A 25,969-nucleotide genomic window follows, 5' to 3' on the forward strand; every position below is an offset into this window, starting at 1 on the left:
ATTCCCTTTAGGACACCTTCCCCATTGAGCAGCATAGTTTCTAGTTAGTCCTGTGACCAATTACTTGTCAGATCCCTGGATATGCACTTGTCTTGACAGCCTGAACCTGTACCTGTCCTGCCTGTCTGTCTGTACTTAAACCTGACCTACCAGTCAGTACTGAAGCCTGTCCTGCCTGCCTGAATCTGTGTCTGTCCTGCCAGCCTGCATGCCATACCAGCTGAAATTACCTTCTTTGGCAGAGTCGGACCAAAAGTGGACTATCTTAATGGTGAATGTAAAAATAATATATTTCTTAGTTTTATCATTTTATTAAAAATACTTTCTTTTTTTTAGAGACAAAGCTGACAACACTGTTAAAGAACGTCCAGCACCACGAAAGCCACCTACAGGGGAGGCTCAAATAGCCGCTGCTTCTGCGGCAATAGCAAGGCTCGACTCAAAGCAAACAAAGGGCAAGACCCCGCACTGGGACACTGCTCATATTCCAGGTAAGTCAGTAAATATGAAGAATGCCGTCATTTCTCTGACGCCTCATTGGGGGACACAGGACCATGGGTGTTATGCTGCCTATCCATAGGAGGACACTAAGTAGATGCAAAAAGCAGTAGCTACTCCTCTGCAGTATACACCCCCTAGCCAGGCCAGGCAACCTCAGTTTTAGCTTAGTGTCTGTAGGAGGCACATCCTTTCAAGGTTTTGTTATTTTTCGAGGGCGACGGTTTCCCTTAGGGACCGATCTCCCAATACCATCAACGGGCGGGAACGCAGAGGGCTCCCAGGGCTCATAAACTCAGTGTTTATTCCCTCTAGCTGCGTGCTGGCTGGAGGAGGGGGAGTCCCTTGCTGATTGCAGGGACTCCTGCAGAGATAATCTACTGGTAGCTGTGTGCTGACTGGAGGGGGAGAAAAACTGTCTCAGAGGCTCCCTTCCCGCCGTTTTTTTTTTACTGCCGACAGCAGGGGGCACACTGACTTCTTCTTGGCGCTCTTTTAGCACTAAGCCCCGCCCCCCGCGGGCTGCGATACGCCCTGCCCCCCAGGAAAACGCGCAAAGATCTTCACAGAGACTCCTGAGGACGCACAACCATCGGCTGATTCTGGTGAGGTACACCGAAGCAAATACAATCCTTGCTTCCCACTGCTTCACTTGTAGCTGTGCATATCATTGCTCCCCCTCCTGGCATACTCCTACTATTAGGAACATGCAGAACTCTAAGGGTACTAAGAGTGCTAAGGCTCACTTAGTCTATTATTCAGCCTGCACTGCCTGCCACGCTGAGCTACCACGTAAACACACCTCTCTGTGAGTCCTGTGCCCCTATAGCCCCCCAAGACCCCCCCGCCACCACCGCCGCAACAGTCAGCCCAGAGCCTAGGGCTTCCAGCTCACCGGAATGGACACAGTTTCTGTCCCAATCCATGGAAAAACTGTCACAGAACCTGGTGCTGGCTATGCAATGTCGTCCTCCACACCCTTCTGGGTCCCTGGACGGAACGCAGCCTGCGCATACCCCTATGGAGGATTCTTCTGAGGTAATCCGGGCCCATGCTTCACTGGTTGCAGGGATCAGGAAAAGAGCACACGGCCAGGTGTCTCCAGCACTCTCTCATGGCCCCCATGGCTCTCCCTCGGGAGCACACAGGGCAGGCTCTCCCACACGCTCCACGGCTTCTGAAGAGCTGGAGGAGGGAGAATGCTGTTTGTACCAGGATCATTCCTTGGTTTCACCCTCCCCAGATGATCAAACTGCAATAGACTCCCTTATAGCAGCAATCAACCAAAACTCCCAAACTCTGCATGTGGAGGATCCCCCATCCACTACCACTGACCATGTGGTCTCCTTTAAGAGGGCAAGGAAACCCCAAAAGGTTTTCGCTGATCACCCAGAGTTTCAGGATATCCTCACAAAGCAAAGGGAGAAGCCTGACAGGCGCTTCGGTAACCGTAAACTCATGGAGTCCCGGTACCCTTTTGCCTCACTTGCCCCTAAGGGCTGGGCCGATCCGCCCTCGGCCGATCCCCGGTCTCCCGCCTTGCCACAAAAACGCTCCTGTCTTTACTCGATGGTTCCTCCATCAAGGACCCGACAGACAGACAGGCCTCGCCCGCTCTGCCTTTGAGGCTGCGGGTTCCTCCCTCTCGCCCTCCTTTGCCTCTGTGTGGGTCGCAAAGGCGATCTCGGTCTGGGCAGAATCCCTTAACACTTCGCTTGAGGAATCCCAGTTCCCTCATACCGTCACAGAGGTAATAGCTCAAATTGCCGCTGCGGCGGAGTACCTCATGCAGGCCTCCATTGATGCTGCTACCTGCGCAGCTTTTGCCGCCTCCAATACCATAGCCATCCGTAGAGCTCTCTGGCTCCGGCAATGGCGAGCGGACTCTGCTTCCAAGAAGTCTCTCACGGGCCTTCCCTTTTTTCCAGACCGATTGTTTGGCGAACGTCTGGACAAGCTCATTTCTGACGCCACGGGAGGAAAAAGTACCACCCTTCCCCAACTGAAGCCCAGGACAACCTTCGCCAGACGTCCACAGTCCTCGTTCCGCTCCTTTCGGAACTCATTTGGTTGGTCGACATCCCGGTCTGCCCCCGCCTCTAGCCGCGGACTACGCAGGGACCGACCTTCTCAGCTCTCCCCGAAACCCACTTCGTCATGGAAGCCTAGACCGAAACAGTCCAGGACTAGGGAGACTCGTCCACGACGTTTTCCCCCCCTCATGACTCCTTTGGCGCCCCGGAAGACACACTCATTGTAGGAGGTCGACTGCGGCTCTTTCAACACATCTGGGCTGCCGCCTCAGACGACAAATGGGTGCAAGACCTTGTGTCTTCCGGTTACCACATAGAATTTCGGATCAGACCCCCAAGTCGGTTCCTTCTCTCAAACCCCCCAAAGACTCGAAAACGATGCGAGGCCTTTTTCTCAGCAATTCACTCGCTCCAAACAGCAGGAGTGATAATACCCGTCCCGGACGACGAGAAGTTCAGGGGTTTTTATTCCAACCTCTTTGTGGTCCCCAAAAAGGATGGGTCAGTTCGACCCATCCTGGACCTCAAACACCTGAACAAACATGTGCACGTACGGAGATTCAGAATGGAGTCCCTAAGGTCCATTATTGCATCCATGGTCGAAGGGGAATTCCTCGCCTCCATAGATATCAAGGACGCATACCTGCACATACCCATCGCCCCACATCACCAAAAGTTCCTCCGCTTCGCAGTTCAGGACTCCCATTTTCAATTCATAGCCCTACCCTTTGGCCTTGCCACCGCACCAAGGGTCTTCACCAAAGTCATGGCGGCCGCCATGAGCGTCCTTCACGCCAAGGGAGTAGTCGTTCTCCCTTACTTGGACGACCTCCTCATCAAGGCACCCTCCTTCCGCGACTGCTCAACCAGCGTACAGATCACCATGGACACCCTATCCCGCTTAGGGTGGCTACTGAATCTAGACAAATCATCCCCGGTCCCATCACGATCCATCACCTTCCTGGGCATGTCCCTGGACACCCGTCGGGGCTTGATCTATCTCCCTCAGGACAAGGCGATCGCTCTTCGACAAGCGGTACGCTGCCTTCTACGTCCTCCGTCTCGCTCCATTCGATTCAGCATGAAGGTGCTTGGCAGGATGGTGGCGGCTATGGAGGCAGTACCCTTTGCTCAACTGCACCTCCGCCCACTGCAGCTAGCCCTTCTAGCTGCCTGGGGCAAGAGCCCCTTCTCCCTGGACAAACATCTTCACCTGACCTTTTCAGTCAGCTATGCACTCCGCTGGTGGCTTCGGTCCTCATCCCTATCGAAGGGGAGATCTTTTCTCCCAGTAAACTGGCTGGTCCTGACCACGGACGCCAGCCTCCTAGGCTGGGGAGCAGTGTACCGGCACCACACTGCTCAAGGACGTTGGACGCCCCAGGAGTCTTCCCTACCCATATACATCCTGGAAATCCGCGCGATCTTCCTCGCGCTCAGGGTGTTCTGCCCTCTGCTAGCGGGTCGTCAGATTCGAGTCCAATCGGACAATGCGACAGCTGTAGCCTATATCAATCGGCAGGGGGGCACCCGCAGCAAAGCGGCTTATCTCGAGGCCCACAAGATCCTCAGCTGGGCCGAATCGACGGGGTCAGTGATATCAGTGGTACACATACCGGGGGTAGAGAACTGGGCAGCAGACTTTCTAAGTCGCCAAGGCCTGGCCGCCGGAGAATGGTATTTCCACCCAGAAGTATTTCTACACATCTGCACTCGCTGGGACACACCAGATGCGGATCTAATGGCCTCGAGGTTGAACGCAAAGGTACCCGCGTTCATAGCCAGGTCACGCGACCTGCAGTCCATCGGCACGGAAGCTCTAGTCTGCTCCTGGCACCACTTCCGCCTGCCTTACATATTTCCACCTCAACTCCTGCTGCCGCGGGTAATCAGGAAGATCAAGGCAGAGGGAGTCCCAGTGATACTGATAGCACCGGACTGGCCCAGGTGCGCCTGGTACGCCGAATTAGTGCAAATGCTCGCAGACGTACCGTGGCGCCTTCCAGACATCCCAGACTTGCTGACCCAAGGGCCCATTTCCCATCAGAACTCCAGAGCCCTGAAGCTGACGGCATTGCCATTGAGACCTGGGTATTAACAAGAGCGGGATTCTCCCCCGCGGTTATCTCCACCATGATCAGCGCCCGAAAGCCTGCTTCATCCCGCATTTACCACCGTACGTGGAAAATCTTCTTTTCATGTTGCAGGGAAACTAACGTCCAGCCTATCCCTCTGGCCATCCCCAAAATTCTCGACTTTCTGCAGTCTGGCTTGCAAGCGGGGTTGGCTCTCAGTTCCCTTAAAGGGCAGGTCTCAGCGCTCTCAATCTTCTACCAATGCCGCCTGGCTCAAAAACCGCAAGTCAAGACCTTCCTCCAGGGCGTTTCCCATCTCGTTCCCCCGTACAAACGGCCGCTGGACCCATGGGACCTCAATCTCGTTCTGGACGGTCTCCAAAGGTCTCCCTTTGAACCTCTCAAGGAATCCTCCCTTGCTCTTCTGTCCTGGAAGGTAACATTCGTGGTGGCAATTACGTCCATCAGACGGGTTTCGGAGCTGGCAGCACTCTCTTGCCGCAAGCCTTTTCTGATCTTTCAGCAGGACAAGGTGGTTCTGCGCCCCCTTCCGGATTTTCTTCCAAAGGTTCCTACCCCGTTTCATTTGAACGAGGACATTGTTCTGCCTTCCTTTTGTCCACACCCAATTCAAAGGGTGGAAAGGTCTCTGCATTCGTTAGACCTCGTCAGAACTCTCACATATTACATATCCAGGATAGCCCCCTTTAGGAAAACGGACTTTTGTTCGTCATTCCTGAGGGGCCTAAGAAGGGACAGGCAGCTTCAAAGGCAACTCTGGCTCGCTGGATTCGCTCTGCGATCCAGGAAGTCTACCGCTTGCAACTCAAGCCCATTCCTAGTGGGCTGTGGGCTCATTCCACGCGAGCAGTTGGCGCTTCGTGGGCCATTCGGCATCAGGCTTCAGTGGAACAGGTGTGTAAGGCTGCGACCTGGTCTAGCCTACATACTTTTTCAAAGCATCACAGAGTCCATACCCAGGCTTCAGCTGAGGCAAATCTGGGTAGGAAAATTCTGCAAACGGCAGTAGAGCAGCTCTCTCAGTAGGCGCTCCAGGCTGTCTGGGACTGGTTCCTAGTCCTTGGGTTGTGTTGTCTTCTTTTATTTTTTTCCCACCCATGGACTGCTTTAGGACGTCCCATGGTCCTGTGTCCCCCAATGAGGCGTCAGACAAAAACAGATTTTTGTGTACTCACCGTAAAATCGTTTTCTCTTAGCCATCATTGGGGGACACAGCACCCACCCTGTTGCCCTGTTGGGCCTTGGTTCTCTCAGTACCTTATTTGGTTATGACTCTTTTTTTCTCATCTTCCTCTGTTGAGGTAAGTTTTTACTGGCTTTTTCTCCTACTGCTTGTGTACTAAAACTGAGGTTGCCTGGCCCGGCCAGGGGGTGTATACTGCAGAGGAGGAGCTAATGCTTTTTGCATCTACTTAGTGTCCTCCTATGGATAGGCAGCATAACACCCATGGTCCTGTGTCCCCCAATGATGGCTAAGAGAAAACGATTGTACGGTGAGTACACAAAAATCCGTTTTTCCACACTATTCTGCCTATGTACTCTGCAGTCATTAAAATCCTTTTGACAGGTGCATCCATTCTCTTCCGGGTACATTCTGTTTTTATATTTGCTATATTTTTTTAAGAATATGTATTATTTTTTTATATGGTTAGCTACAACTACTTGTATAAATTAACTGGCCTTTTTATTTTGTGTTTTTTCAGTAAAAGATGATGAACCTAAAGAAGAAATTAAGATCACACCAGAAAATAATGTAAGAATCATTAGCTTAAAAAAAAATAAAAAATAAAATTTAAAGGGTTTGTCCATTTCCATGATATTCTTTTTACCAAAAGCTTATAATCCTATACAATAACAAACAGTAATAATCAGTCAACAGATCCCCACCACTCCACTGCTCACTGAGGTGATGACTTGACTTGTGACTGCTGCAGCTATCACTGGCTGCATGTACACCAAGGAGGTAACTATGGCAGCCCTGGCTGCATGTACACCAAGGAGGTAACTATGGCAGCCCTGGCTGCATGTACACCAAGGAGGTAACTATGGCAGCCTGCCTGTGATTGGCTGTAGCAGTCCAATGTCGTGTCGACTTGTCATCCGTATAAACCTGCAAATGGAGACTGGCACTGTATACTGAGGCTATGGTAACATTGGAGCAATTTGTAAGATGGCTCTTACTCAGTTTGTCATTTTAAAACAACAAAAGCTTTTGTTAACCCCTTCATGACGGGCCGATTTTGCGCTTTCCGTTTTTTTTTTGCATTTCTTCTTCCGAGAGCAGTAACTTTTTTTATTTTTCAGTCAATATGGTCATGTGAGAGCTCAATTTTTTTGCAGAACGAGCTGTACTTTTAAATGAAACCATGAGTTTTACCATATAGTGTACTGGAAAACTGCAACAAAAATTCCAAATGCTGAAAAATTACTAAAAAAATGCGATTGCACTATTGTTTTTGAGATTTTATTCACTGTGTTCTCTATATGGTAAAACTGATGTGTTGGTGTGATGCCTGAGGTCGGTGTGAGTTCGTTAACACTAAACATGAATAGGTTTACTTTTCTCTAAAGGGTTAAAAAAAATCTGAAGTTTGTCCGAAAAAAGTGGCGTACGTTTTGCGCCATTTTCTGTGATCTGTAGTGTTCTCATTTTTCAGGATCTATGGCTCATTGATGGCTTATTTTATTAATCTCGGGCTGACGTTTTTAACCGTACCATTTTTGCACCGATGCTATGTTTTGATGCCTGTTATTGAATTTTGCGCAAAATTTGCGGCAACCAAAAAAACATAATTTTGACGTTTGGAATCTTTTTGCCTTTTACAAATCTGAATAATTGATTTAATATTTTGATAGATAGGGCGTTTCTGAATGCGGCCATGCAAAATATGTATATATTTTTTATCTTTTTTAACCCTTTAATTTTCAATGGGGTGAAAGGGGGCTCATTTGAACGTTTAGGTTTTTTCTTTTTTTTTTATTTTATTTTAATTTTTCAAATCTTTTTTTTTTTTAAACTTTTTTTTTAAACTTTTTTTTATTTTACTAGTCCCCCTAGGGGGCTATAAGGATAAGCAGTCTGATCGCTCATTTATTTCTCCCGATCAGAGCAGCACAGCTGAGATCGGGAGCAATGATCATCTCTTGTAACCTGCAGTACTCGGCTGCTGGTTACGGGACCTGAGTCATGTGAGCTACAGAAGTCCTCACATGACCCTGTGCTACCATGACAACCATCGGATCCACGTGATTACGTCACGTGACTTCCGGTGGCGGCCTTTGAGTATGCGCTTATCTTGATCGCCGTTAAAATAGGGCTCTCTCAGTTTGACAGCGCCATTTAAGGGGTTAACAGGTACAGGTGGATAGCAATTCCACTCGTACCTGCGAGGCACACATGTCAGCTGTACAAATCAGCTGGCATGTGCGCAGATCCCCACCTGCAGCCCGCAGCAGCAGGTTGGGATTAACACTATGACCGCAGGGACGTAATATTACTGCTCGCGGTCATTAAGGGGTTAAACATTTCTAGTGGTTCAACAACTATTTTATATTTAAGTTTAATCCAAAGTATGCCAAACACTATATGTAAACTATTATGTAGTTTCTTTGATATCTTAGTTTAGTTTTACATAGTATACACTCAGTGGCGTAACTAGAGTGTGATGGGCCGGTGCGAAAGGTAGACCTGGGCCCCCCTTCGGACGTTGGTCAGATGAACGGGTACCTGTAGCGTTCTAAATCCTATAAAGACATATTAATTGCCCCTTCCCCCCCCTTCATTATGCAGTAATGTTCCCAATCCTGGTACATATGTCCCCCATACTGGTATATATGTCCCCATCCTGGTATACATGTTCCCCATCCTGGTATACATGGTATATAACGTCCCCATCCTGGTATATATTTATCCAATCCTGGGCCGATCCTAGTAAAAATGTTGCACATCCTGGGCCCATCCTAATATATGTCTCCCATCCTGATATACAGTATATGTTCCTCATCCTGGTATATATGGTCTGGGACTGTCTCTAATAATTTAAAAAAAATTCTACTCATCTTGCCTCTGCTCCCACATCACTAAGTGTCCTCTGTAGCGAGCGCGGAGTGGCCTGCAGCTGACATTGGAGTGCGTGTCATAGCGCATGACAGTACTACCATGCGCTGCCCCCAGTCATTGTATGGATGTCAGCTCCCAGCCACTGTTAGCCTGGCAGCGTGTATCACAGTGCAGGGACCCAGAGGGTCTATGTGCTGTGATGCATTTTAGCTGGATGTGCGCCCTCAGATGCATATCCAGCTGAAGTAGGAGCTGGGGTTGGCGTGTCCCCTGTACCTTTGGACCTGGTAACAATCTCTGCGTGTGTGATCGTTACGCCCCTGCCTGCTCTCATCACTCCATCCACCAACTATTGGTTGCTGAAGTCAGCTCATGTTTTGTAAAGATAAAACACGCTCCCAGGACATATTGCATCAAATCTACTTTAGGCTATGTGCCCACATTGCGTTTTTATGTGCAGAAAATCTGCACATAAAACACATGTTTGGAATGAAAAAAGCAACTGAAAAACAAGCATTTTTTATTGCGTTTGCGTGTTTTTTCACCTACTTCTTTTTGAGCGTTTTTTAGTCATGGCGATCATGGGGGTTCAAGAGCTGTATCCCCTGCGGTCACCTGATCTCAAAGCCAGGACCTGGCTCTCGCTGCCAGGAGCAGTACCCGTGCCGCTCTCGGCAGTTTAACCCTCTAAATGCTGCAATCGATGCGATTGCTGCATTCAGAAGGCAGGGAGAGGCATCGCTTACCCCTCTCTGGCGATCGGGTCCCTGTTGTGCAATCACAGGGACCCGATTGCTGCCATGGCAACCCTGGGTCATCACCATGATGACCCCGGTTTACTGAGGTATGCATCGCCTCACAGACCAGGGCACCTACGTCAGCAGAGTTCCCTGCAACAAGGTCCCGCGGTAAAGACCACATGGCCTAGGTGCAGGAAACCCTGGTGACATCACAAGGTGAACTGAGTTCATGGCGGCGGATCTGCAGGACACCCTGGTGATCCGCAGGCATGAACTCGATTCACCGTGTGATATCACCAGACTTCCCAGAAGCAATGTCCTGCAGTAAAGACTGAGATGAGGAAATGGCTGCAGGGAGCCCCAGTGTCGTCAAAAAAGAAGATAACACACAAATATTCAACGTGGGCATTACACATGCATTTTTTTCCTGCATTTTTCACTGACTCCATTGAAGTTAATTGGTGAAAAACCAGGAAAAAATACAGAAACAACTGACACACTGCTTCTATTTTCAGCAACAAAAACTGCAAAAAAACAGCGTGGGCACAGCAAGTGAGGATTCACAGACTTTGCTGGGATGATTTTTCTTTGCTTATGATTAAAAAAGCAAGGAAAAACGCATGAAAAAAGCCACGTGTGCACAAAGGTCTTCTGTGTATGTAGCAGAGCAGTGCACAGTAATTTAGCTGGATTTAGGAACAGGACCTGGCTGTGCTGCTTTCATCAAACTTCTGCACACTTCCCCCACTGCCCACAGTGTGACTGATTCTGTGGGCTGGCCCCCATCACCTTATCAGCCTCATCCTCCCCCCCAAATCCCAAAGTGTCCAAAGCAGCACCTGAACGGTTTACATTAAGATAACATAGAAAGTAAAGGTCAGATGCACTTTCCTGCCACAGCTCACCCCTCTCCACATGGTCGCACATAACTATATATACGATCGGACGCTGTCGGTGACTGCACAGAGCAAGGGGGAGGGAGGCAGAGTATATACAGCCTGGGCTGCTGGGACAGAGGGACACGGTAAGTGCTGCCGGTCACTGCACTGCTGCCCTTACCTGATCTATCTGCTGCAGAGGCCGGCAGCACAGTGTATAGTAATCCCATGCAGAAACAGGAGGGGGCGGAGCTCACGCTGCCCGGCCGCTGCTACTGAAAATGCACGAACAGCGCAGCTCTTCTCACTGACAGGAGCCGGCTGCTGATCTGCTGCACGGGCCCCTAACCCTGAGGGCCCAGTCGCAATCGCGACCCCTGCGACCGCGGTAGTTACGCCCCTGTATACACTCCCTCCTTACCATTGTAATTTCATCATCTAGAAGGAAATGTCATGTAGTTACATGGAAATTACAGGGTGAATAGACATATTAATGATATGGAAGAAATGAAAAATGAAAGCAAAATATTTAAACGTCTCAATATATTGAGTATAAGTGCCTCATCAGAGGTAGCATGCCATAGTGTGTAAGTGCATGCATCAGTGTGGTTACTAATGGTTGTCTGAGGAATGTTCTGCCACGCTGAATGCACCTGGGCATGCAAGTCATCAAGATCCACTGCTGGCAGCCCCCTTTGCAATTGCTAATTAATGACGTCCCTGATGTGTTTAATGGGAGATTAGTTTGGTGATGCTGCAGACAATGCATGTATAGACCAGACAGGCTGCTCACTGTAACACGAGCAACATACAGCCTGGTGTTCTGTGATAAAGTGGTCATTGAGACTGAGACCATGGCCTATTCTCATTAAAATCTACCAGGACCATTTAAAAATAAAAGAAAATTGAAAAACAAACATCGGATTTCTTTTTTTTTTTTCACTGATCCACGTTAAGTTAATGCAAAACTAAAGGTTCAGAGAAAGTACCTGCTACAGTTTTTACAAACTAAAATGAAATAACAGATTTACATCTCCATGTGGAGGTATGAGGAGTAAAAACTTGACATTTGTAGGAAACCTGTGGCTTAGCATCTTCTAGATAAGTCTTGTGCTGCAGAAAATGGGATGTAGGTTTGTTCAGTCTTTGTTTTCTTCAGCGCTCTATTGGGAGACCCAGACGATTGGGGTATAGCTACTGCCCTCCGGAGGCCACACAAAGCACTACACTAAAAAGTGCAAGGCCCCTCCCCTTCTGGCTATACCCCCCCGTGGTATCACGGGTTCTCCAGTTTTCAAGCTTTGTGCGAAGGAGGTCAGACATCCACGCATAGCTCCACAGATTTTAGTCAGCAGTAGCTGCTGACTATTTCGGATGGAAGAAAAGAGGGCCCATATAGGGCCCCCAGCATGCTCCCTTCTCACCCGTTGATGGTGTTGTAAGGTTGAGGTACCTATTGCTGGTACGGCGGCTGGAGCCCACATGCTGCTTTCCTTCCACATCCCCCTGAGGGGCTCTGTGGAAGTGGGATCCTGCCGGCCTCAAAGCTCTGACGCCGGGCTCCATCCACAGACCCATTTGAACCTGCTGGATACGGAGCTGGAGTACCGTTCAGGGACATGGCCCTGCACCATTACAGGTACTCTGTGTCCCCGTACACACAGGCACAGCACACTCTAGACTTGCTGGGTGTGCTAGTGCGCCGGGGACAGTAAAGGGTTACAGTCACTGCAGCTTTGCTGAGTGACTTTGTGTTTTGGGAACTACCGCGCCGGACGCTCCGGGAGCGGCGGCGCGGCTGGGACTTGTAGTTCGCCGGGGACTGGGCGCCGACCGCGCTTTTACGGCGGCGGCGCTTATAAATCCAGTCCCCGGCTTCTGCGGCCTAGTGCCGCTTCGTTCCCGCCCCCTCCCTGTCACTCAGGGAAGGGGACAGGCGCTGAGCAATCAGCAGCGCCGAGGGCTGGAGCCTTTTTACATGCTCCAGCCCTCTCACTGCACACTGTCGGACGCCGGATTCCCGCTCTGCCTTGGGGGCACGCCCACGGCCCGCCCCTCCTCACATGAGCTGGGGAAGAAGCCGGCAGCCATTACTGCAGTCCGAGCTCGGACTTTCGGCACCAAGGCAGGACGGTGGCGATCATACACCCGCTTATAGGCGGGCGGTAAGAGGCACACATAGTGCTGACCACGATATAACTGCAGTGTGTACATGTGTTGTTTTTTACTGCATAGGTCGCTATATGCCCGCTTGGGGAGCGACACATCAGCAGCAGGAAAGCAGGTGTGCTAAGGCACAGGCTTTCTAGGCTGCTTGTATTGCACGACTGAGGTGTTCATTTGTGTTTATGCTTATATGCTATACATTGCACTGTACAGTCGCTAGTCTTAGCTATATTCTCCTGGAATGGCTAGACTACAGCAGCAGAAAACCAAGGGTGCTGGGGCACAGGTTTTTTTCTATGCTGCTTGTATTGCATGGGCTGCAGTGTGCATTTGTACTTGTGCTTGTATGCTATACATAGCACTGTATGGTCACTCTTCTGGGCCATATTCCCCGAGATGACTAGTCTACAGCAGCAGAAGAGCTGGGGTGCCAGGGCACAGGCTTCTATGCTGCTTGTATTGCATGTGCTGCAGTGTTCATTTGTACTTGTGCTTGTATGCTATACATTGCACTGTACGGTCACTCTTCTGGGCTATATTCCCCTAGATGACTAGTATACAGCAGCAGAAGAGCAGGGGTGCCAGGGCACAGGCTTCTATGCTGCTTGTATTGCTTGTGCTGCAGTGGTCTTTTGTACTTTATGCCTGTATGCTATACATTGCAATGTACGGTCACCAATATTGGCTATATACTTCTAGATAGCTAGTCGGCAGCGGCAAAAAAGCAACACAGATTTCAGTGCTGTTTTTACTACATGGGATGCTGTTCATGACACCGTCCCATTGTGTGCATGCTCCCCTGTAGCACGTCGTCTGCCGGGGTCTCTAGCACTTCGTCTGCCGGGGCTCTACTAGTTGTGGCCAAAGAAACCTCCTGTCAACCCTGTCCATGGACAGGGACGGAGTAGTCATAATATAGAGACTTGCACCCATGGGCAATCTACTTGACCAAAAGGCAGCTCTTCAGGGCTTTGATACTGACATCGCTCTCAATCCGGATACACCGGGTGGTAACGCCATACGGAATGATCCTATACCGTCCATCAATGGAAGGTTGGATCTTTCTCCCTCAGCTCCCCCAGTGGAGATAGGAGACGAACAGGAGAAGTTCCTTTTCAGTATCTCACGCAGATATTGAGTTTTTTTCTGGCCACGCTGACTTCAGAGAAGCAGTCCAGGAACACCACGCTTACCAGATAAGCGTCTTCTCCAAACGTTTTTAGGATACACGTTATCCCTTTTCCCCTGACGTGGTCAGCGCTGGACCCAGGGTCCAAAGGTGGATTCTCCAATCTCCAGGCTTGCATATAGAGCCATAGTTGCACTGGAGATGGGGCTTCACTTAAAGATGCCATTCACAGACAGATGGACTCTGGTTGAAATCTGTCTAGGAGGCTATCGGCGTGTCGGTTGCTCCGGCATCCACAGCCGTATTGGCAACCTAACCTTTTCAGCTGTTCTTGCGCAGCTGACCTTGAGCAGGGACATCTGTACCGCAGAGGCGTCCGTAACCCCGCAATGTCTGCACTGCGACTTACCCTGTTAATACTGTCCTAAAAGTACAGTCGAGGTTTCGGTCCTTCCCAAGCTCCGGCAGGTCCCAATTGTCCTCGTGCAAAAGGGCTACAAAACCTCAGACGGGCTCAGATTCCGGCCGGGCTCAATCTCGCCCAAGGAAGGCAGTCGGAGGAACCGCTACCAAGGCGGTCTCCTCAGGACTCTCAGCTCTCTCTCTCTCTCTCTCTCCGCATCCGCGGTTGATGGCAGACTCCCCCGCCTTTGGCGACATTTAGCTGCCACAGGTCACAGACCGGTGGGTGACGGACATTGTGCTCACGTGCACAGGACAGTGTTCTGTTCTCGTCCTCCGACTCCATTCTTCAGAACGGCCCCACCTCTCCACCGAGCAGATGCCCTGCTGCAGGCGGTGGACGCGCTAAGAGCAGAAGGAGTGGTGATCCCTGTCCCCCCTCAGGAACGAGGGCGAGGGTTTGTACTCCAATCTCTTTGTGGCTCCAAAAATGGACGGTTCCTTCCGTCCTGTTCTGGTCCTGAAACTGCTCAACGAGCATGCGAACGCCAGGCGGTTCCGGATGGGATCCCTCCGATCCGTCATTGCCTCAATGTCTCGAGGAGACTTCCTTGCCTCAACAGACATCAAAGATGCCTATCTCCACGTGCCAATTGCTACGGAGCACCAACGTTTTCTACGTTTTGTGATAGGAGACGAACATCTTCAGTTCGTAGCTCTGCCATTCAGTCTGGCGACAGCCCCACGGGTGTTCACCAAGGTCATGGCAGCAGTGGTAGCAGTCTTGCACTCTCAGGGACACCCGGTGATCCCGTACTTGGACGATCTACTCGTCAAAGCACCCTCCCTCGAGGCATGCCAACGCAGCCTGAATGTTACGCTGGAGACTCTCCAGACTTTCGGGTGGATCATCAATTGGGCAAGGTCAAATCTGTCTCCGACTCAATCACTAACGTATCTCGGCATGGAGTTTCATACTCTATCAGCCATAGTGAAGCTTCCGCTGAACCAGCAGCGTTCACTGCAGACAGAGGTGCAGTCTCTCCTTCAAGGCCAGTCGCACCCCTTAAGGCGCCTCATGCACTTCCTAAGGAAGATGGTGGCAGCCATCGAGGCAGTTCTCTTTGCGCAGTTTCATCTGCGCCAACGGCAATGGGACATTCTCCGCCAATGGGACGGGCAGTCAACCTCCCTGGACGGGAAGTCTCCCTTTCCCTGACGGCCGAGGACTCTCTGCAATAGTGGCTTATTCCCACCTCATTGTCATAGCCCCCATCCTGGGCAGTGGTCACGACAGATACGAGTCTGTCAGGGTGGGGAGCAGTTTGTCTCCGCCACATGGCTCAGGGGACGTGGACTCAGCAGGAGTCCACCCTTCAGATCGATGTTCTGGAAATCGGGGCAGGGTATCTTACCCTATTAGCTTTCCAGAAGTGGCTAGAAAGAGAGCAGATCCGAATCCAGTCGGACATCTCCACAGCGGTGGCATACATCAACCACCAAGGAGGGACACGCAGTCAGCAGCCTTCCAGGAAGTCAGGCGAATCCTCATGTGGGTGGAGGACACAGCATCCACCATATCCGCAGTTCACATCCCGGGCGTAGAAAACTGGGAAGCAGACTTCCTCAGTCGCCAGGGCATGGACGCGGGGGAATGGTCCCTTCACCCGGACGTGTTTCAGGAAATCTGTTGCCGCTGGGGGGTGCCGGACGTCGACCTAATGGCGTCTCGGGACACCAACAAGGTCCCGGCATTTATGGCACGATCGCGCGATCACAGAGCTCTGGCGGCAGACGCCTTAGTGCAAGATTGGTCGCAGTTCCGGCTCACATATGTGTTTCCACCTCTGGCACTCTTGCCCAGAGTACTGCGCAAAAATCAGATCCGATTGCAGCCGCGTCATACTCGTCGCACCAGACTGGCCGAGGAGATCGTGGTACCCGGATCTGTGGCATCTCACGGTCGGCCGACCGGGGTCACTACCAGACCGACCAGACTTACTGTCTCAAGGGCCGTTTTCTCCATCGGAATTCTGCGGCCCTGAACCTGACTGTGTGGCCTTTGTGTCCTGGATCCTAGCGTCTTCAGGATTATCCCAAGGGGTCGTTGCCACCATGAGACAGGCTAGGAAGCCCACGTCTGCTAAGATCTACCACAGAACGTGGAAGATTTTCTTAATCTGGTGCTCTACTCAGGGAGTATCTCCCTGGCCATTTGCATTGCCTACTTTTCTTTCCTTCCTACAATAGGAGTTAGAAAAGGGCTTGTCGCTAGACTCCCTCAAAGGGCAAGTCTCAGCACTATCCGTGTTTTTTTCAGAAGCGTCTAGCACGACTTTCTAAGGTGCGCACGTTCCCGCAGGGGGTTTGTCATATCGTACCCCCGTACAAGCGGCCGTTAGATCCATGGGATCTGAACAGGGTTCTAGTTGCTCTCCAGAAGCCGCCTTTCGAGCCTCTGAAGGAAGTTTCCTTTTCTCGCCTGTCACAGAAGGTGGCGTTTCTCGTTGCGATCACATCGCTTCGGCGAGTGTCTGAGCTGGCAGCTCTGTCATCCAAGGCTCCCTTCCTGGTGTTTTCACCAGGACAAGGTAGTGCTGCGCATCATTCCGGAGTTTCTCCCTAAGGTCGTATCCTCGTTTCATCTTAATCAGGATATCTCCTTACCGTCCTTTTGCACTCATCCGGTTCACCGGTATGAGAATGTTTACGTTTGCTAGATCTGGTGAGAGCACTCAGAATCTACATTTCACGCACGGCGCCCATACGCCGTTCCGATGCCCTTGTCGCTGGTACGCGCAAGAGGTTGCAGGCTTCTAAAGCCACCCTGGCTCGATGGATCAAAGAACCAATTCTGGAAGCCTACCGTTCTGCAGGGCTTCCGGTTCTCTCAGGGCTGAAAGCCCATTCAACCAGAGCCGTGGGTGCGTCCTGGGCGCTACGACACCAGGCTTCGGCTCAACAGGTGTGCCAGGCAGCTACCTGGTCGAGTCTGCACACTTTCACCAAACATTATCAGGTGCATACCTATGCTTCGGCGGATGCCAGCTTAGGTAGAAGAGTCATGCAGGCGGCAGTGACATCCCCGTAGGGGAGGGCTGTTTTGCAGCTCTAACATGAGGTATCTCTTTACCCACCCAGGGACAGCTTTTGGACGTCCCAATCGTCTGGGTCTCCCAATAGAGCGCTGAAGAAGAAGGGAATTTTGTTACTTACCGTAAATTCCTTTTCTTCTAGCTCTTATTGGGAGACCCAGCACCCGCCCTGTTGTCCTTCGGGATTTCTTGGTTGTTTGCGGGTACACATGTTGTTCATGTTGAACGGTTTTTCAGTTCTCCGACGTTATTCGGAGTTAATTTGTTTAAACCAGTTATTGGCTTCCTCCTTCTTGCTTTGGCACTAAAACTGGAGAACCCGTGATACCACGGGGGGGTATAGCCAGAAGGGGAGGGGCCTTGCACTTTTTAGTGTAGTGCTTTGTGTGGCCTCCGGAGGGCAGTAGCTATACCCCAATCGTCTGGGTCTCCCAATAAGAGCTAGAAGAAAAGGAATTTACGGTAAGTAACAAAATTCCCTTCATTTTTGCAATATTGAATAAAGTCTGACTGGCAGGCAGTTGTTGAATCCTGTAGAGAGAATGCCAGCATGAATCAGAGCCTGACTACGTAACTACAGTCATGTATGTTATTCTCTGAAACTAGTGTTTCATATACAGTTATATGAAAAAGTTTGGGCACCCCTATTAATGTTAACCTTTTTTCTTTATAACAATTTGGATTTTTGCAACAGCTATTTCAGTTTCATATATCTAATAACTGATGGACTCAGTAATATTTCTGAATTGAAATGAGGTTTATTGTACTAACAGAAAATGTGCAATCTGCATTTATACTAAATTTGACAGGTGCATAAGTATGGGCACCCTTATCAATTTCTTGTTTTGAACACTCCTAACTACTTTTTACTGACTTACTGAAGCACTAAATTAGTTTTGTAACCTCATTGAGGTTTGAACTTCATAGGCAGGTGTATCCAATCATGAGAAAAGGTATTTAAGGTGGCCACTTGCAAGTTGTTCTCCTATTTGAATCTCCTATGAAGAGTGGCATCATGGGCTTCTCAAAACAACTCTCAAATGATCTGAAAACAAAGATTATTCAACATAGTTGTTCAGGGGAAGGATACAAAAAGTTGTCTCAGAGATTTAAACTGTCAGTTTCCACTGCGAGGAACATAGTAAGGAAATGGAAGAACACAGGTACAGTTCTTGTTAAGCCCAGAAGTGGCAGGCCAAGAAAAATATCAGAAAGGCAGAGAAGACGAATGGTGGGAACAGTCAAGGACAATCCACAGACCACCTCCAAAGACCTGCAGCATCATCTTGCTGCAGATGGTGTCACTGTGCATCGGTCAACAATACAGCGCACGTTCCACAAGGAGAAGCTGTATGGGAGAGTGATGCGAAAGAAGCTGTTTCTGCAAGCATGCCATAAACAGAGTCACCTGAGGTATGCAAACGCACATTTGGACAAGCCAGTTACATTTTGGATGAAGGTCCTGTGGACTGATGAAACAAAGATTGAGTTGTTTGGTCATACAAAAAGGCGTTATGCATGGAGGCAAAAAATCACAGCATTCCAAGAAAAGCACTTGCTACCCACAGTAAAATTTGGTGGAGGTTCCATCATGCTTTGGGGCTGTGTGGCCAATGCCGGCACCGGGAATCTTATTAAAGTTGACGGTCGCATGGATTCAACTCAGTATCAGCAGATTCTTGACAATAATGTGCAAGAATCAGTGACGAAATTGAAGTTACGCAGGGGATGGATATTTTAGCAAGACAATGATCCAAAGCACCGGTCCAAATCTACTCAGGCATTCATGCAGAGGAACAATTACAATGTTCTGGAATGGCCATCCCAGTCCCCAGACCTGAATATCATTGAACATCTGTGGGATGATTTGAAGCGTGCTGTCCATGCTGGGCGACCATCAAACTTAACTGAACTGGAATTGTTTTGTAAACCGGAATGGTCAAATATACCTTCATCCAGGATCCAGGAACTCATTAAAAGCTACAAGAAGCGACTAGAGGCTGTTATTTTTGCAAAAGGAGGATCTACTAAATATTAATGTCACTTTTATGTTGAGGTGCCCATACTTATGCTCCTGTTAAATTTAGTTTAAATGCAGATTGCACATTTTCTGTTAGTACAATAAACCTCATTTCAATCCAGAAATATTACTGAGTCCATCAGTTATTAGATATATGAAACTGAAATAGCTGTTGCAAAAACCCAAATTGTTATAAAGAAAAAAGGTTAACATTAAAAGGGATGCCCAAACTTTTTCATATGACTGTATAATATACTTTAACTAGCTATTGAACCTGTTCTATGCCCGAATGTCAATAATTTGGCATCGGGGTTGGACTTTGTGAGTGGGGTCTTTATCTATTCCTTCTCTGGCTGTTTTCCTCCCTTTTTATTTCAATTTTGCTCCGCGGCTGCCACTATCATCCCTATGTCCGACGTGTGCACAGTGTTCATGTTATAGTTTAATTCATCACTAAAATGGGTCCGGAGTCAGTGCGTGAGCATACCAACAACTCCAATGGCATTTTATTGAGGACACTATGTCTGCAAATATCATCTGCCACTCTCAGCTCTGCTGCATGTGACACACTTAGCTCTGCTGCTGCTGTGGGGACACCTGAAGGTGATACCAGAGTTCAAAGCCTGCAGGTGTCCAATACCTGTGAACTCCGCTAAACTCAGTGACATAACAGCTCTCAGCTGTGGCTCAGTCAGTCTCTGCCTGGAGTCGCAGCAGAGCTGTCATGTTCTGCCTTGCTGCCACTCCAATATGTAGCAGTGTTGGGATCGTCATGGGACGTCTTGTTTGTGGATTTACGCCGTACTTGAGTATGTTGTAGTAAAAAAAAAATAATTAAAATAAAGGATTTTTCTGGATGTTTGTGTTTATTTCTTGCAACTTATAGGATCAGTGATGGGGGGTCTTGTAGAACTCTACCCATCACTAATTCTGGGCTTAAGGGCAGCTGTGGGCTGTCATTAACCCCTTGCCACCGCACCAGGGCAATTGGGAAGAGCCGGGTAAAGCGCTGGGATTGTCGCATCTAATGGATACAACAATTCCGAGGTGGCTGCAGGCTGCTATTCTTATCCTGGGGGCTTCCCAGTAACCATGGGCCTCCCAGCCTGAGAATACCAGCCCCAAACTGTTGGCTTTATCTTGGCTGGGTATCTAAATGAGGGGGACCAAATCTCGTTTTTTAAAATGATTTATTTAAATAAATAAATAAAAAACGTACGTGGTTCCTCTTATTTTGATACACTGCCAAAACAAGCCCATGGCTGAGCGTCGCAGCCTGTAGCAGTGGCTTTATCTCTGCTGATATCGGTGTATTGGGGGGACCCTGTGCCATTTTTTTAAATTTAGTTATTTTACACTGCAGTATAAGGCCACAAACGGAGCCTGTGATTGCAGTCAATCACATGCGCTATTAAGAGAGGGTGGGAGCGTGATTTACCGGCAGCCAATCAGAGCCATCAGTTGTCGCGGAAAGCAGTAAATATGTATGAGCACTGATGAGCGGACCCTGAAGTAGTGTTACTGCCACAGGGAGGCTCGGTAAGTATATTACTGCTTTTTGTTTTGTTTTGTTTTTTTATTATCCTGGTGGCTGAGCCCGAACTGTAACACGGACTTTTCAGAGAAATCTTTACAGGTTAGGTTTGCTCATCACTACTGATGATATACACAGAGACAATGTCTTCAATAAAATGGTTCCGAAGTTGGCGGTATGCGCACACACTGACTGCGGTGCCATTTTATTGAAGAATTCAACTACAACATGAACATAGCACTACGCACTCCCCAGCCAAACGGTTCAATCCTGACTTGGGACAGAAGAATGCGTTCAGCATTATATAGTGAATATAGTGAAGAAATTAATGACTATGAATATATTGTATATAAATATATGTGCATTGGCAGATAACAGAGAGCAGCAGTGTGCTCCCCAGTGCAGAAGTGAGACCCCTGCATCATGCACGTCGGGCCCGCACAGCACGTGCCCTGCACCACAGCGCGCCAATCAGCAGCCATCTTCAGGTCATGTGATGTCCGCACATTGCTGACCTCCCTCACTATGACGTCTGTGGTGTCGGCAGGCAGTTCCTCACCGCTCCCCTCCCTCTCTATGACGCTAGTGAGAGCGGGCGGAGGTGACAGCTGGCACATGCACAGCATTCAGGAGGGAGAGGAATCGCTTACCTCTCCCTGGTGATTGGGCTTCTGTAATGCAATCACAGGGACCCGATCGCCGCCTGAGCTACAGATCGCCTCAGAGACCATGCCGGATGCATGGTGTTTGAAACAAAGCGTCAGTGCTGCAAGCGCTGCAGTGGATTATATCAGTGATCAGACAGAGGAAAAAATGCAGGAAGAATTGACGTGCTGCTTCTTTTTTCTGCACCAAAATCTGCAAGGATATAATCTGCAACATGTGCACAGCAAGTCAGAATTCTCATAGACTTTGCTGGCATGCCCTTTTCCTTGCAGTATTGATTAAAATCTGCAAGGAATAATGCATGAAAAATCGCAGCGTGGGCACGTAGCACTAATTATAGTGTTAGCAAGGGTAACCTGCAGCACAATGCTCAATCAGGGATATTTCTGGATGAACGTTGTCCCTTGTTGCCTTAGCTAAAAGTACAGCTTTATATGATTGTTTTATCTCATTGTGGATCACCTACTCGAACATAAAATTGTAAATTAATAAAAATAAAATGCTAAGCATATTCTTTTATATATTTTAATTATTGTATGAAATCTATTGACAGAAATCTGCAGCCGGAAAAAGTTCTATCTACAATATCATGTTTCGCTGCCCATTAACTGGAGAAATACTGCGAAGGGAGGAAATTGGACCACACATAAAAAAAAGTATTGAAATGGTGAGTTACAGCAAATGTGTACCTTTATGTACTATACAGTTTATAGAACGTGTGTGTCTACAGATAGAAGATACACACATATACATATGTATATATTTGTATGTGTGTGTGTGTGTATGTGGCAATGCTCTAGAATCACTGCGTTGAGAAACACGTGATGGTGTCTCCGCAGTGGATATGTTGATCTCCCTAAGGTCAACAATGCTTGCTGAAGTAGTCTTTTACTAGACATTGCCCCCACTAGCCAGATTCCTACTCCACACTGATGAGGGGCAAATACCCCGAAACGGCTGTCTGTGGATGGATACCATGTTTGGTATAGGTGGTCTCCTTGACTGGAGACTGCCCTTCCCGTGGTTGTTCCTTCCCGGTGAAAGACCTGGCTAGTTTCCTGCCAGCGTTGAGAAACACGTGATGGTGTCTCCGCAGCTTTCTTATTTGCATACTTCCCAGGGGGCAATGCTCTAGAATCACTGCATTGAGAAACACGTGATGGTGTCTCTGCAGTGGATATGTTGATCTCCCTAAGGTCAACAATGCTTGCTGAAGTAGTCTTTTACTAGACATTGCCCCCACTAGCCAGATTCCTACTCCACACTGATGAGGGGCAAATACCCCGAAACGGCTGTCTGTGGATGGATACCATGTTTGGTATAGGTGGTCTCCTTGACTGGAGACTGCCCTTCCCGTGGTTGTTCCTTCCCGGTGAAAGACCTGGCTAGTTTCCTGCCAGCGTTGAGAAACACGTGATGGTGTCTCCGCAGCTTTCTTATTTGTATATGTATATATATATATATATATATATATATATATATATATATATATATATATTATATACACATACTAGAAGGTGGCCTGAGTCTAACGCATCGGGTATTCTAGAATTTGTGTAGTTAATGTATGACTTTTGTTATATATATATGTGTGTATATATATATTATATAATATATATGTTGTGTGTAGTTGCCAAGTGTTGGTGTGGGGGTGTGTGAGAGCGGTGTTGTTTGTGTGTTGCGTTGTGTGTGTGTGGTGCTGTGTGTGTTGCGCGGTTTGTGTGTGTGTGTGTGGGGGGTGCATGTGTGTGTTTTGGGGGGAGGTATGTTTTGTGCAGTGTCTGTGTGTGTGTTGGAGGAGTAGTCCTGGAGATAGAGGAGTATAATAGGAGGAGTGGTCCTGGGGGGAGAGGAGTATAATAGGAGGAGTAGTCCTGGGGAGAGAGGAGGATAATAGGAGAAGTAGTCCTGGGGAGACAGGAGTATAATAGGAGGAGGAGTCCTGGGGAGAGAGGAGTATAATAGGAGGAGTAGTCCTGGGGGAGAGGAGTATAATAGGACGAGTAGTCCTGGGGAGAGAGGAGTATAATAGGAGGAGTAGTCCTGGGGGAAGAGGAGTATAATAGGAGTAGTCTTCCTGGGGGGAGAGGAGTATAATAGGAGGAGTATTCCTGGGGGGAGAGGAGTATAATAGGAGGAGTAGTCCTGGAGAGAGAGGAGGATAATAGGAGGAGTAGTCCTGGGGAGAGAGGAGTATAATAGGAGGAGTAGTCCTGGGGAGAGAGGAGTATAATAGGAGGAGTAGTCCTGGGGAGAGAGGAGTATAATAGGAGGAGTAGTCCTGGGGAGAGATGAGTATAATAGGAGAAGTAGTCCTGGGGGGTGAGGAGTATAATAGGAGGAGTAGTCCTGGGAGGAGAGGAGGATAATAGGAGGAGTAGTCCTGGGGGGAGTGGAGGATAATAGGAGGAGTAGTCTTGGGGGGTGAGGAGTATAATAGGAGTAGTCGTCCTGGGGAGAGAGGAGTATAATAGGAGGAGTAGTCCTGGGGAAGGAGGAGTATAATAGGAGGAGTAGTCCAGGGGCGAGAGGAGTAGACCTGGGGAGAGAGGAGTATAATAGGAGGAGTAGTCCTGGGTAGAGAGGAGGATAATACGAGTAGTCCTGGGGGGAGAGGAGTATAATAGGAGGAGTAGTGCTGGGGAGAGAGAAGTATAATAGGAGGAGTAGTCCTAGGGGGTGAGGAGGATAATAGGAGGAGTAGTCCTGGGGGGAGAGGAGGATAATAGTAGTAGTCCTGGGGGGAGAGGAGGATAATAGGAGGAGTAGTCCAGGGGAGAGAGAAGTATAATAGGGGGGGGTAGTCCTGGGGAGAGAGGAGTATAATAGGAGGCGTAGTCCTGGGGGGAGAGGAGTAGAGTATAATAGGTAAAGTAGTCCTGGGGGGAGGTGTATAGGTGCCCAATGTGTGGCCGAGCGGGCACAGTGTGGGGGGGGGCGTGGCCAAGTGGGCACAGTGTGTGGGGGCGTGGCCAAGCGGGCACAGTGTGCGGGGGGCATGACCAAGTGGGCACACTGTGTGGGGAGCGTGGACGAGCGGGCACAGTGTGCGGGGGCATGGCTGAGTGGCCAATGCGTGCAGGGGTGTGGTCGGGCCGAGCGGCCAATGCGTGCAGGGGGCTGGGCCGAGCCGAGCGGCCAATGCGACGGTTGTCACTGTAATGACGTCATTTTGGAGCAAGACAGACAGAATAAGGCAATTATATATATACTAGAAGGTGGCCCGATTCTACGCATCGGGTATTCTAGAATTTACGTATTGTGTAGTTCATGTATGATTTTTGTTATATATATATATATATAGATGTTGTTGTGTGTAGTTACCAAGTGTTTGTGTAGGGCGCTGTACATGTTCTGAGTGTCGCGGGGGGTGAGAGCGGTGTTGTATGTGTGTTGTGTGTGTTGCGTTGTTTGTGGAGCGCTGTGTGTCTGTAGCGTTGTGTGTGTGTGTGTGTGTTGTGCGGTTTGTGTGTGTGTGGTGTGTTTTGGGGGGAGGTATGTTTTGAGCAATGTGTGTGTTGTGCAGTATGTGCGTATATTTGTGTGTGCAGCGTTGTCTGTGTGTGTGGGTGTCTGTGTAGGGCGTTGTTTGTGATTCCTAGTGTGTGTGTGTTGTGCAGTGCGCGTGTGTGTGTGTGTTGGGGGGAGGTGTGCACCTCCCATCGTGCTCCATCCCCCATGCTGCGCACCCCCCATCGCGCTGCATCCCCCATGCTGCGCACTCCCAAACGTGCTCCATCCGCCATGCTGCGCACTCCCAAACGTGGTCCATCCGCCATGCTGCGCACTCCCAAACGTGCTCCATCCGCCATACTGCGCACTCCCCATCGTGCTGCATCCCCCATGCTGCGCACTCCCAAACGTGCTCCATCCGCCATGCTGCGCACTCCCCATCGTGCTCTATCCGCCATGCTGCACACTCCCAAACGTGCTCCATCCGCCATGCTGCGCACTCCCAAACGTGCTCCATCCGCCATGCTGCGCACCCCCTATCATGCTCCATCCGCCATGCTCCGCACTCCCAAACGTGCTCCACCCGCCATGCTGCGCACTCCCAAACGTGCTCCATCCGCCATGCTGCGCACTCCCAAACGTGCTCCATCCGCCATGCTGCGCACTCCCAAACGTGGTCCATCCGCCATGCTGCGCACTCCCAAACGTGCTCCATCCGCCATGCTGCGCACTCCCAAACGTGCTCCATCCGCCATACTGCGCACTCCCCATCGTGCACCATCCGGCATGCTGCGCACTCCCAAACGTGCTCCATCCGCCATGCTGCGCACTCCCAAACGTGCTCCATCCGCCATGCTGCGCACTCCCAAACGTGCTCCATCCGCCATGCTGCGCACTCCCAAACGTGCTCCATCCGCCATGCTGCGCGCTCCCAAACGTGGTCCATCCGCCATGCTGCGCACTCCCAAACGTGCTCCATCCGCCATGCTGCGCACTCCGAAACGTGCTCCATCCGCCATACTGCGCACTCCCAAACGTGCTCCATCTGCCATACTGCGCACTCCCAAACGTGCTCCATCCGTCATGCTGCGCACTCCCAAACGTGCTCCATCCGTCATGCTGCGCACTCCCAAACGTGCTCCATCCGCCATGCTGCGCACTCCCAAACGTGCTCCATCCGCCATGCTGCGCACCCCCCA

At 49.6% G+C, this 25,969-nt stretch overlaps 1 protein-coding gene across 1 annotated transcript in view; it reads left to right on the forward strand.

Annotated features, from left to right (window-relative positions):
* Positions 1-25,969, forward strand: part of UBXN6 (UBX domain protein 6) — an 82,163-nt gene that overhangs the window by 23,357 nt on the left and 32,837 nt on the right. The window contains exons 2-4 of the mRNA XM_075352601.1: positions 337-491; positions 6,331-6,380; positions 21,871-21,984. Of these exons, the coding sequence (XP_075208716.1) occupies positions 337-491; positions 6,331-6,380; positions 21,871-21,984 (319 nt within the window). The remainder of the gene's footprint in view (positions 1-336; positions 492-6,330; positions 6,381-21,870; positions 21,985-25,969) is intronic.

Source organism: Anomaloglossus baeobatrachus, chromosome 1 (assembly GCF_048569485.1).
Source record: "Anomaloglossus baeobatrachus isolate aAnoBae1 chromosome 1, aAnoBae1.hap1, whole genome shotgun sequence".
In the NCBI taxonomy this organism is placed as follows: domain Eukaryota; kingdom Metazoa; phylum Chordata; class Amphibia; order Anura; family Aromobatidae; genus Anomaloglossus; species Anomaloglossus baeobatrachus.